General features: G+C 42.4%; 1 protein-coding gene across 3 annotated transcripts in view; it reads left to right on the top strand.

The window, feature by feature from the left end:
• Positions 1-13,919, top strand: part of LOC124150448 (speract receptor-like) — a 149,486-nt gene that overhangs the window by 120,688 nt on the left and 14,879 nt on the right. For all 3 annotated transcript variants that reach the window (XR_007222519.1, XM_048400798.1, XM_048400797.1), the window contains 3 exons: positions 592-741; positions 2,241-2,421; positions 3,305-3,445. Coding sequence is in view for 2 of the 3 variants with exons in the window: in XM_048400798.1 (XP_048256755.1) it covers positions 592-741; positions 2,241-2,421; positions 3,305-3,445 (472 nt within the window). In the remaining variant the exon portion in view is untranslated. The remainder of the gene's footprint in view (positions 1-591; positions 742-2,240; positions 2,422-3,304; positions 3,446-13,919) is intronic.

The following is a 13,919-nucleotide window of genomic DNA, read 5'->3' as shown; positions in this document are numbered from 1 at the left end:
CTGTCATTTTAAATGTTCATTTCAATACATTTTACTTCACGCATCTATCTGTTTTTGTTTTTTTTAAACTAGAGTGATTTAAAACTATGGTACAGTTTCCTTTGACCGTCAGTTACTTGGTGCTCCACCAACTATCGACCAGTGAAGATCCGGGGTAGAATAAATCTTCAGCAACCCATTCTTACCGTAAAAAGCGACTGTGCTTGTCGAATGAGGCGAGTAACGGGATCGGGTGGTCTCGCTTATTGACTTGGTTGATGCATATCATCGTATTCCAATTGTCCGTATGGATGCTCATGATGTCAATCACTGGATTGTCTGGTCGCGACTCGATTATTTACAGACCGCCGTCATATAGCTTGAATATTGATGAGTACGGCTTTGAGCATGAAACAAACCGGAGACCGATCGCGATGTCATTATATTTTTGTAAAAAAATCGGAATCAGAAAAAAGGTACATTGTCAAACGTACATGTACATGTTAATTTAAAAAAGCTAAGTCAGGATTGTTCTGAAGATATTTTTTTGCATTAATCCTGATATCAACATGACATGCACGTTCCCTGACCAAGATCTCTGTCCTGATGCAGATCAGCTGTGGCGAGCCCCGGAACTTCTGCGGAACAAGCGCGCCCCCTGTCGGGGTTCGCAAGAAGGGGACGTATACTCCTTTGCCATTATAATGTTTGAAATATTCGGTCGGAAGGGACCCTTCGGGAACATAGACTTGTCCCCTCAAGGTGAGTCAACTAAAAGGAGATGAATAAGTTAACTTCTTTATAACAATATCGCATCCCTCGCGGGGGCCAGCAAGGGGATCCGACGTGGGCAATAGAACCTGTATGCTCAACATCTGTTTTATATTGATGCATGTCAGTCGGCTGTGAGTCTTTGAAAAACTTGATGGGATTTTATCGAAGAAAAACATTTGGCCCTAAACATTCTTGGAAAAAATAATTAATATGCTTCAGACTGTTTAAAAAAGAAAATGCCTGCCACAAAAATAGGCTCGTAGTTGTAAATACCAAATATATATCTGGTTTTGTAGCGGTAACTGAAAAAAAAATCTAATCCCAGGAACCCCGCCCCTTTTCCCCCTTCCCCCCTCCATGTAATGGTCGGTGCCTTACCAAAGTTATTATTAACATTCTAAGATGCAAACTCAACTAACTGCCAATGTGGCAGACCTGTATTCAGGAGGCATGTCTGCCATTACATTGTGAAACAATAGCTAATAGATAAACACTAAGTATAGAACATAATTACTTTCAGCACCCTATCTGTTATCAAAAAGTAGGAACCATTGTAAATATAGGTATTAGTAACAATATATCTCCATGTAGGGCCACAATATATCGACATGTAGCGCCACAATATATCTCCATGTAGGGCCACAATATATCTCCATGTAGGGCCACAATATATCTCCATGTAGGGCCACAATAGGTCTCCATGTAGCTAGGGCCAAAATATATTACCATGTAGCGCCGCAATATGTCTCCATTTGGCGCAACAATATATCTCCATGTAGCGTCACAAGTTCGTAGAGACCACACGGTCAACACTAGATGGGCCACGGTTTCATGAGAAAAAAAGCATCTTGGACTACGATGGCATATGATTGCATCGTGCTGGAAAAGAGTAATCTTACTACTGTTTTTACTGTGCAATCACATGTGCAACAAAGGTGCGGCGAAAGCAATTTTAGTACTTTTGTGCCTCTTGCAACATGGAAATCTGAAAGTATATATGTGTGTTGTGTGTTAATACAAGATGATGGTTGTTAACAAGCACCTGATGAAGTCCTATAACTATGTCCTGAGAAGTATCACATGTATCCTTGGTGCGCCACACAGGGCTGGAATGACAGGCCGCACTTCGGTTCCCATTCTCCCCGAGGCTGTTCTGCAATCGATAAAACAGAACATCTCGGAAGTCGTTAAACTCTATTTAAATCGTTTGTTCATCCACGTAATGCCCCTGATATGAGATGGCTTCAAGAGACACTTCACTAGACAGTTGCACAATGAAATACAATTATAGACAACACTTAAACATCGAAGAGACTGCTTTGTGAAGAATTAAAAAAACAGAAAATTCGTTGTCCTTTTCAATTACTCTAAGTAAACAAGTGAGCGCTGGATGCATCAATGTCGGCGTTTATTATGTATTCATTGTGTCGTCTCCCGCATCTCACTCCGTGAAGTCAAGTGTTTGGATATTTCCTTTCTTTCTTCAGAAATTATCGAGAGGGTTAAGTTTAGTTACAGTGGTGTCCCCTTCCGGCCCCATCTATCCCAGCTGGGCCAGACCCACAAGTTCATCACAGACCTCATCAAGGAGTGCTGGGATGAGGACCCCTTTAAACGCCCGGACTTCAAGGTCATCAGGTCGAAACTCAAGCCCATGCAGAAAGGGATGTAAGTATTAGGTTTAGGGGCGCACTGTGTTTTGGATTTTAGGGTCAAATTACACATATAGTTGCATTGAATTAATTTTAGTGTTATGTTATTTTGTGTGGTTATTATAGTTATGTTTTGGGAGACGCATGGTACATGTTCATTTTACAATCACAGTGCGTGCGTGCGTGCGTGCGTGCGTGCGTGCGTGCGTGCGTGCGTGCGTGCGTGCGTGTCTGTCTGCCTGTGTGTTTAACGGAGATGAAAAAAATCAAGCACCGCTCCAACGCAGGGATTTCCTCTACAACCGAGAAAACGCTTTGAAAGTGTCATATTTACTTCACACATTTTTTACACAAACCCTTTAGGGCGATTTGTCGTTCGTGTTTCGCTTAATTCCAACACTATTGATAGCAATGCGCATGTAGGACGTCTGGTGTGAAATCGTCACAAGACCCATCGGTGCTATCTGTAGCTACTAATGTAATGTTCCCTATATGACACAGTAAATACCTTTCAGCTAACCACACACCACCAACATTGCTCTCACACAACTTGGTTAAGGGGTATTGTTAACTGTAAACTTGTCAAAGAATTCCTATCAGAAGAACTGATCGATTCTGTTCTCCACTTTGGCATTTAATAGTGTGACTTTCCATTAGGGTTTTCCACATGCTACTGAATCTGCAGGGACAATTGCCTCGGTTTCCCACTCCTATATGTCCACAGCTCAGTTAGTTTTAAAAAATGAAATGCGGCAGAAATCAGATTGTAATGACGTCACTGTTGTCCCAGCTGGGAGCTCCTGCTTGAAGCAATTTCCCGATCCCTCAAATAGGAGGGTTTATGAAACATAACGCTAAACTGTTGGTTTCACATCTAATTGCTTGTTTGTAAATTTCAGGAAATCCAATATCTTCGACAACATGCTTGCAATTATGGAGAAATATGCAGATAATTTGGAAGCACTTGTGGAGGAGAGGACTGACCAGCTTATAGAAGAGAAGAAGAAGACTGAAGAGCTCCTGCACCAGATGCTGCCCAGGTAAACGTATATACCACCTTATATACCTGCCCTCGTAGACGTAAACACCACAATATATACCTGCCCTCGTAGACGTATACACCACCTTATATACCTGCCCTAATAGACGTATACACCACAATATATACCTGTCCCGGTAGACGTATACACCACCATATATACCTGCCCTCGTAGACGTATACACCACCATATGTACCTGCCCTCGTAGACGTATACACCACCATATATACCTGCCCTCGTAGACGTATACACCACCATATATATCTACTCCGGTAGATGAATACACAACCATATATACCTGCCCTGATAGACGTATTTACCACCATATATACCTGCCCTGATAGACGTAAATACCATCATATATATCTGCCCCGGTAGACGTATATACCACAATATATACCTGCCCTCGTAGACGTATACACCACAATATATACCTGCCCTCGTAGACGTATATGCCACCATATATACCTGCCCTGATAGACGTATTTACCACCATATAAACCTGCCCTGATAGACGTAAATACCATCATATATATCTGCCCCGGTAGACGTATATACCACCATATATACCTGCCCTGATAGACGTATATACCACCATACATGTATATACCTGCCCTCGTAGACGAAAATACCATCATATATATCTGCCCCGGTAAACGTATATACCACCATATATACCTGTCCAGGTAGACGTATACACCACAATATATACCTGCCCCGGTAGACGTATACACCACCATATATACCTGCCCCGGTAGACGTATACACCACAATATATACCTGCCCTCGTAGACGTATATACCACCATATATACCTGCCCTCGTAGACGTATACACCACCATATGTACCTGCCCTCGTAGACGTATACACCACATATTATACATGCCCTCGTAGACGTATACACCACCATATATACCTGCCCTAATAGACGTATATACCACCATATATACCTGCCCTCGTAGACGAAAATATCATCATATATATCTGCCCCGGTAGACGTATATACCACAATATATATCTGCCTAGATAGAAGTATATACCACCATATATACCTGCCCCGATAGACGTATATACCACAATATATACCTCACTTGGTAGACGTCTATACCACCATATATACCTGCCCCGGTAGACGTATAATCCACAATATATATCTGCCCTATTAGACGTATACACCAACATATATATCTGTCCCGGTAGACGTATATACCACCATATATATCTACTCCGGTAGACGTATATACCATCATATATATCTGCCCAGGTAGACGCATATACCATCATATATATCTTCCTAGGTAGACGTAAATACCACCATATATATCTGCCCAGGTAGACGTATAAACCACAATATATACCTGACCTGGTAGACGTATATACCACAATATATACCTGACCTGGTAGACGTATATACCACCACATATACCTGCCCCGGTAGACGTATATACCACAATACATCTCTGCCCTGATAGACGTATATACCACCATATATAAAGTGTATCTGACCTGGTAGACGTATATACCACCATATATACCTGTCCCGGTAGACGTATATACCACATATATATATCTGCCCTGATAGACGTATACACCACCATATATACCTGCCCCGATGGACGTATACTAGTATACCACCATATATATCTACTCCGGTAGATGAATACACCACCATATATACCTGCCCAGGTAGACGTATATACCACCATATATATCTGCCCAGGTAGACGTATATACCACCATATATACCTGCCCAGGTAGACGTATATACCACCATATATATCTACTCCGGTAGATGAATACACCACCATATATACCTGCCCAGGTAGACGCATATACAACCATATATATCTTCTCCGGTAGACGTATACACCACCATATATACCTGCCCCGATAGACGTATATACCACCATATATATCTACTCCGGTAGATGTATACACCACCATATATACCTGCCCAGGCAGACGTATATACCACCATATATATCTGCCAAGGTAGATGTATATACCATCATATATATCTGCCCAGGTAGATGTATCCATTAAGATATAGCTGTCCTCCATCTTGATATAGCTGTCCTCCATCTTGATATAGCTGTCCTCCATCCTGATATAGCCGTTCTCCATCTTGATATAGCTGTCCTCCATCTTGATATAGCCGTCCTCCATCTTGATATAGCTGTCCTCCATCTTGATACAGCCGTCCTCTATCTTAATATAGCCTTACGTCACTTGATAGCCTCATATTCCTTGAACTGCGACTGTCGAATTACTGTGAGATATTTAGAGCTTTCGTGGAAAGTATATTTCAATCTTTTTTTAAATGCCTTTCGAGCACCAGTGGATTTGGTTGTATTAGTTCTCGAGTGAAGTGGTAAATAGATTGTTAGTGAACCCTCTTGAAGACGAGGAGGTGGTGTCAAATAGCCGCATGCAAAGCGCCGGAATGTTCAGCCTGTAATCCCTCCATGCATACATTGTGGGGCTGAGATTGGCGGACCTGTCGTTGCCTGTCAGGTCCGTGCACGTCTGGTTTGAAGAAAGCTGATACACCCTGCTTGCATCTTACCAGCACTTACTCCGCAATGTACAAACATCTACATCCTTCTGCTACACACGGCAATCTACTTGTCGAAAACTAGACTCGGTACCGTGTGGGGTGATCCTGTAAAATGGTGTCAGTAGTTACTAGCCACTGGAAGGGTGATCCTGTAAGATGGTGTCAGTAGTTACTAGCCGCGGCCACATGAAGGGAGATCCTGTAAGATGGTGTCAGTAGTTACTAGTCCCGGCCACTTGAAGGGTGATCCTGTAAGATGATGTCAGTAGTTACTAGTCCTGGCTACTTGAAGGGAGATCCTGTAAGATGGTGTCAGTAGTTATTAGTCATGATGTCAGTAGTTATTAGTCGTGGCTGCTTGAAGGGTGATCCTGTAAGATGGTGTAAGTAGTTACTTGGCCGTGACACTTGAAGGGAGATCCTGTAAGATGGTGTCTGTAGTTACTAGTCATGATGTCAGTAGTTATTAGTCGTGGCTACTTGAAGGGTGATCCTGTAAGATGGTGTCAGTAGTTACTAGTCCCGGCTACTTGAATGGAGACCATGTAAGATGATGTCAGTAGTTACTAGTCCTGGCTACTTGAAGGGAGATCCTGTAAGATGGTGTCAGTAGTTATTAGTCATGATGTCAGTAGTTATTAGTCCCGGCTACTTGAATGGAGACCATGTAAGATGATGTAGTGTTTACTAGTCCTGGCTACTTGAAGGGTGATCCTGTAAGATGGTGTCAGTAGTTACTAGTCCCGGCTACTTGAATGGAGACCATGTAAGATGATGTAGTAGTTACTAGTCCTGGCTACTTGAAGGGTGATCCTGTAAGATGGTGTCAGTAGTAACTAGTCCCGGCTACTTGAATGGAGACCATGTAAGATGATGTAGTAGTTACTAGTCCCTGCCACTTGAAGGGTGATCCTGTAAGATGGTGTCAGCAGTTACTAGTCCTGGCTACTTGAAGGGTGATCCTGTAAGATGGTGTCAGTAGTAACTAGTCCCGGCTACTTGAATGGAGACCATGTAAGATGATGTAGTAGTTACTAGTCCCGGCCACTTGAAGGGTGATCCTGTAAGATGGTGTCAGCAGTTACTTGGCCGTGACACTTGAAGGGTGATCCTGTAAGATGGTGTCAGTAGTAACTAGTCCTGGCCACTTGAAGGGTGATCCTGTAAGATGGTGTCAGTAGTTACTAGTCCTGGCTACCTAAAGGGTGATCCTGTAAGATGGTGTCAGTAGTTACTAGTCCTGGCTACTTGAAGATTGATCCTGTAAGATGGTGTCAGTAGTTACTAGTCCCGGCCACTTGAAGGGTGATCCTGTAAGATGGTGTCAGTAGTTACTTGGCCGTGACACTTGAAGTGTGACCCTGTAAGATGATGTAGTAGTTACTTGGCCGCGACACTTGAAGGTTGATCCTGTAAGACGGTGTCAGTAGTAACTAGTCCCGGCTACTTGAATGGAGACAATGTAAGATGATGTCAGTAGTAACTAGTCCCGGACACTTGAAGGGAGATCCTGTAAGATGGTGTCAGTAGTTGCTAGTCCCTCTCTATTGCCCCATGACCTAGGCAGGGGTGTAAGTGGTCAGTGTGACTTGGTGAGCTGGACTTCACGCCGTTTCAATAGTATTCCAGTTATGTCACGGCGTGTCAGCTTGATGTGGAAGGAAAGCCCTACGTGATGTTTGTCTTATGCGTTTACCACTTTGGTGAAACCAACGGCCACTGGTTGGTGCTGACAAACAAAGAAACATAATCTTGGCGAATATGGGGTTCGAACACATGATAATTGCTTTCTGACCAGCCTAAGGGATGCAACTCTGCAGGTCGAATTTCGTCGCCTTGGGCCGGGTAGAGGACATTAAAGTGTAACTCAGCCCTCCTTGTTTATGTATTGTCCATTAGCTCCACATTGTACGCGGGTATCCTCGAGAATGCATGTCGTACGTGTACCTGTTTGTCAGTACTCCCTGTACGAGGACATCCTCTGCCAGGCCGATTGTTCAACGCCCTAATTGGCAACAAAAGCGATGTGAACATTACCAGGATCGATTACCTCGTTATATGTGGATTGAGAGTCCTCTACCGGAACACATGTAAAGTAACATCAGCTAGGCTACTCAAGCTTGAATCACCTACTGAGATAAACCGCTCATTGTTATTATAGCATCTTCCCGAGGCAAGGGAGTTAACTGACTATAAAAGTCCAGTTTCCACCCTTGCCGAACTAGGCTGGAATTTCCGGGCTCGTTCGTAGCGCCACCCGTGGCTATTGCGAGTCATGTGTCTTCTATGCCCCTCCTCTTGACCAATCAGATTCCACCTCTCATATCACTTGCATTTGCTTTAAATAAAATGGCGGCGCCCAGTCAAGACAATCCGATTGATAATCAAGATCTATATTGTGAATAAACGGATTTTCTTCGAGAAGTGCACCAAATCACGTGAGCCCATTGACAAGAAACATGAAAGGATTTGGAAAATATCTGTTGACGCCGAGTTGACGGTACACATGCTTTACAAACCCTGCAATCGACCGAAGCCCGCACGGCAGTTTACGAAGCGGATGTCGATTTCGTTGTGCGATTTTGATTGAACTATGCTTAGACTCGTTAGTCCAGACGAGATATAACTTCATAATTCCTGCCTAGTTCGGCAAGGGTTGAAACTGGACTTTTACAGTCCGTTAATTCCCTTGCCTCTGGAAGATGTGTAATTAGTGTATCATAGAATCATAGAACTAAACCTATAAAAAGCTGAGGAGCATATATACATACGCGCAGGATTAGAACTGAAACCGTTCTGCCAGGTCAGTGTAAAACATGACACATGGTACATCTTCGTTGAGGTACAGGTATGTCCTTATCAATCGGGTTTATAAAGCCATGTTAGATATCGTTGTTTACAAACACAACACGATGAAGGAACATGGATAAGGTTTCATGCAACAGCATCAGGAAGATGTGTTCTGTTCTCTTTTGATTTGTTTGTGAACAACCAATACCCATCATGCACTATGTCAAGTGAAGATGTGTTCTGTACTCTATTGAATTGTTTATGAACAACCAACACCCATCATGCACTACGTCAAGGGAAGATGTGTTCTGTACTCCACTGAATTGTTTATGAACAACCAATACCCATCATGCACTACGTCAATGGATGATGTGTTCTGTACTCCACTGAATTGTTTATGAACAACCAATGCCCATCATACACTACGTCAATGGATGATGTGTTCTGTACTCCACTGAATTGTTTATGAACAACCAATACCCATCATGCACTACGTCAAGGGATGATGTGTTCTGTACTCCACTGAATTGTTTATGAACAACCAATACCCATCATACACTACGTCAAGGGATGATGTGTTCTGTACTCCACTGAATTGTTTATGAACAACCAATACCCATCATGCACTACGTCAAGGGATGATGTGTTCTGTACTCTATTGAATTGTTTATGAACAACCAACACCCATCATGCACTATGTCAAGTGAAGATGTGTTCTGTACTCTATAGAATTGTTTATGAACAACCAACACCCATCATGCACTATGTCAAGGGAAGATGTGTTCTGTTCTCTATTGAATGTTTATCCACAACCATTACCCATCATGCACAACGTCAAGTGAAGATGTGTTCTGTACTTTATTGAATTGTTTATGAACAACCAATACCCATCATGCACAACGTCAAGGGATGATGTGTTCTGTTCTCTATTGAATTGTTTATGAACAACCAATACCCATCATGCACTACGTCAAGGGATGATGTGTTCTGTTCTCTATCGAATTGTTTATGAACAACCAGTACCCATCATGCACTACGTCAAGGGATGATGTGTTCTGTACTCACTCTATTGAATTGTTTATGAACAACCAACACCCATCATGCACTACGTCAAGGGAAGATGTGTTCTGTTCTCTATTGAATTGTTTATGAACAACCAACATCCATCATGCACTTCGTCAAGGGATGATGTGTTCTGTACTCTATTGAATTGTTTATGAACAACCAACACCCATCATGCACTACGTCAAGGGAAGATGTGTTCTGTACTCCACTGAATTGTTTATGAACAACCAATACCCATCATGCACTATGTCAATGGATGATGTGTTCTGTACTCCACTGAATTGTTTATGAACAACCAATACCCATCATGCACTACGTCAAGGGATGATGTGTTCTGTACTCCACTGAATTGTTTATGAACAACCAATACCCATCATACACTACGTCAATGGATGATGTGTTCTGTACTCACTCTATTGAATTGTTTATGAACAACCAATACCCATCATACACTACGTCAAGGGATGATGTGTTCTGTTCTCTATTGAATTGTTTATGAACAACCAATACCCATCATGCACTACGTCAAGGGATGATGTGTTCTGTTCTCTATCGAATTGTTTATGAACAACCAATACCCATCATGCACTACGTCAAGGGATGATGTGTTCTGTACTCACTCTATTGAATTGTTTATGAACAACCAACACCCATCATGCACTACGTCAAGGGAAGATGTGTTCTGTTCTCTATTGAATTGTTTATGAACAACCAACATCCATCATGCACTTCGTCAAGGGATGATGTGTTCTGTACTCTATTGAATTGTTTATGAACAACCAACACCCATCATGCACTACGTCAAGGGAAGATGTGTTCTGTACTCCACTGAATTGTTTATGAACAACCAATACCCATCATGCACTACGTCAATGGATGATGTGTTCTGTACTCCACTGAATTGTTTATGAACAACCAATGCCCATCATACACTACGTCAATGGATGATGTGTTCTGTACTCCACTGAATTGTTTATGAACAACCAATACCCATCATGCACTACGTCAAGGGATGATGTGTTCTGTACTCCACTGAATTGTTTATGAACAACCAATACCCATCATGCACTACGTCAAGGGATGATGTGTTCTGTACTCTATTGAATTGTTTATGAACAACCAACACCCATCATGCACTACGTCAAGGGATGATGTGTTCTGTACTCTATTGAATTGTTTATGAACAACCAACACCCATCATGCACTATGTCAAGGGAAGATGTGTTCTGTTCTCTATTGAATGTTTATCCACAACCATTACCCATCATGCACAACGTCAAGGGAAGATGTGTTCTGTACTTTATTGAATTGTTTATCCACAACCATTACCCATCATGCACTACGTCAAGATAAGATGTGTTCTGTTCTCTATTGCATTGAATTGTTTATCAACAACAATTACCCAACATGCACAACGTCAAGGGAAGATGTGTTCTGTACTCTGTTGAATGTTTATCCGCAACAATTACCCATCATGCACTATGTCAAGTGAAGATGTGTTCTGTACTCTATTGAATTGTTTATCAACAACAATTACCCATCATGCACAACTTCAAGGGAAGATGCGTTCTGTTCTCTATTGAATTGTTTATCAACAACAATTACCATCTTTCACTACGTCAATAAAGATTTGTTCTGTCCTTTATTGGAGTGTTTATCAACAACCATTACCCTTCAAGCGGTACTTCTCTATGGAAATTATTTTCTTTATAACATTGTCACGTGTGAGCTGAAGAACTTCCTTTGATATCCGAGCCCAGAAGAGCTTAGTTAGCTTCATTACCGCCCTATTAAAGCTAGCCTATTTTATTGTCGTATGATCCTATAAATAGACAGGAGTACCCGAGTAAGAGATACTCACAATGGACATTACAAATGGTTGTCTGTTCAGATGAAGAGATCGTGATATGATATGGTTGAAGGGAAGATGTGATTAAAGCCTTTAAGTGTCTTCAGCAACCGCGACGTCTCATGCTGGGGCCTGCGTGGTTACGCCGGAGACTGCAGTCGACAAGGCTTGGATAGGATTTTTATATTGATTTCATCTAAAAGCAGAATAGAACACTTTTATGTTGTTTGCGTGTTATTACGGACGAAGAAGTACATCGAATTAACTTATTGACTAATAGCCCTTTTAAGTATAAACGCGGAAAGTATAAGGCTTCGAGAGTCAAGCTCTGACTGCCTGCTGGAAAGCGCTGTCTTCATGACTGACAAAGTGCAAGTTTATAACCTTTGATTCCCTGGAAATCGATCATCTGTGGTTATCAAAGGATTACAGAAAAACTGGCGTGCATGGCTCACATGACGTTCAATGTATGGTATGCCGCGTTACACTGAATCCCATTGTCCGCTGCAGCCACTGGCATATGCAGAGAGACTTAAGTAGAGTTGATGTCATACGACACCAAACAGTCGTGATAATACACCAATGTACGAGGTGACATGTATTAGGATTACTCAAACGACCAGGACATTTTCACCACAGGACATTCCCACAACAGAACATTCTCACCGCAGCACATTCTCAACACCGGATATTCCCACCACAAGACATTGCCATTCAAGGACATTCCCACCACAGGACATTCTCACCACAGGTCCATCACAGTCTCACAAGAGGACATTTCAACCACAGTCCCACCACGGGACATTCCCACCAAAGGACATTTCCACCACATTCCCACCAAAGGACATTTCCACCACATTCCCACCAAAGGACATTTCCACCACATTCTCACCACAGGACATTCCAACCACAGTCTCACCACGGGACATTCCCACCACAGGGCATTCTCACCACAGGACATTCCAACCACAGGACATTCCAACCACAGTCTCACATCAGGACATTCCCACCAAAGGACATTGTCACCACAGGCCCACCACAGGACAATCTGTCCACAGGACCATCACAGGACATTCTCACCAACAGGACATTCCCACCACAGGACATTCCCACAACAGGACATTCTCACCGCAGCACATTCTCAACACCGGACATTCCCACCTCAGGACATTCTCACCACATTAACTTGAACATTAACTTGACACTGAACCACGTTGCATGGCCAGACTAGTTTGTGGGAAGCCTTCAAATAATCTTGTGACCAAACTCAATGTCAACACGAATAATTAATATTAACGCAAAACTCCGTGTTTCTGTATTTCCAGTCGGTCTGAAGTTTCATGTTTGACGCTACACACTATTGTCTCAGCTGTGCGTGGATACGTAGAACCTATTTATCGAATTCTAACAGTTTTATTAGAGACATATCAAGCAGTTCAAGGACACTGTATACGTATAACGATCGTGCATATAGAAGCCCATAAGCCATGTGTCTCTCCTCAAACCTGCTGTCACAGTTACCGTTAGATCGGCTTGAATGGGACCCCGCCAATAGCTGCAAGACTGCCGATGCGGCGTTAAGCAATAATTTCTCACTTATCATTTGACCATGTGCAAAGCGACCTTTGTCATTAACCTACCCCTCGTGCTGCTCTGTACAACCTGCTCGAGGTTTCGTTCTGTTAATTACTTGTTCGCCGAAGTTCCGACAAATTCGACGATGATAACAATCGATTTGTGTCGGTCGTATTTCAATGGAATAAATACTTGAACTGCCAAGAGAATGCAGGCAATGTGACCTAGCCGAGTCTAGTGTGATTTGATATGTGATATATAACTTTGTTTGGAATCCCAGCTATTCAACTTCTTTTGTCTTGCCATCCGGGGCTGTTACCTGTTTCAAACTTATGAATTCATATTTCCATGATATGAACCCTCACTGTTGTTTGCACGATAAATACGATACTGACTATACTGTATAAGGAGGGACCGAACATTTGAAATTCTGGTGCGGGATGCGGGCAGGGCGTGGTGCCTTCCACAGAATGCGCGTGTGACAGCAGATAGAGGCCAAAATTAAGCCTACACAGAAAACTGTTCAAATTAGTTTCAGCATGGCATTTCCAAATATATGTTGAAGGCTGCTGATTACTGTTTCACTCATAACTAAAGCTACACGTGTATTACATAATGTTACATGTGAGTTACAGACT

The sequence above is a fragment of the Haliotis rufescens genome, unplaced genomic scaffold, assembly GCF_023055435.1.
Source record: "Haliotis rufescens isolate VD_foot unplaced genomic scaffold, xgHalRufe1.0.p SCAF_20, whole genome shotgun sequence".
In the NCBI taxonomy this organism is placed as follows: Eukaryota; Metazoa; Mollusca; class Gastropoda; order Lepetellida; family Haliotidae; genus Haliotis; species Haliotis rufescens.
The sequence above is the reverse complement of the archived record's forward strand: the minus strand, read 5'-3'. Positions and strand labels throughout refer to the sequence as shown.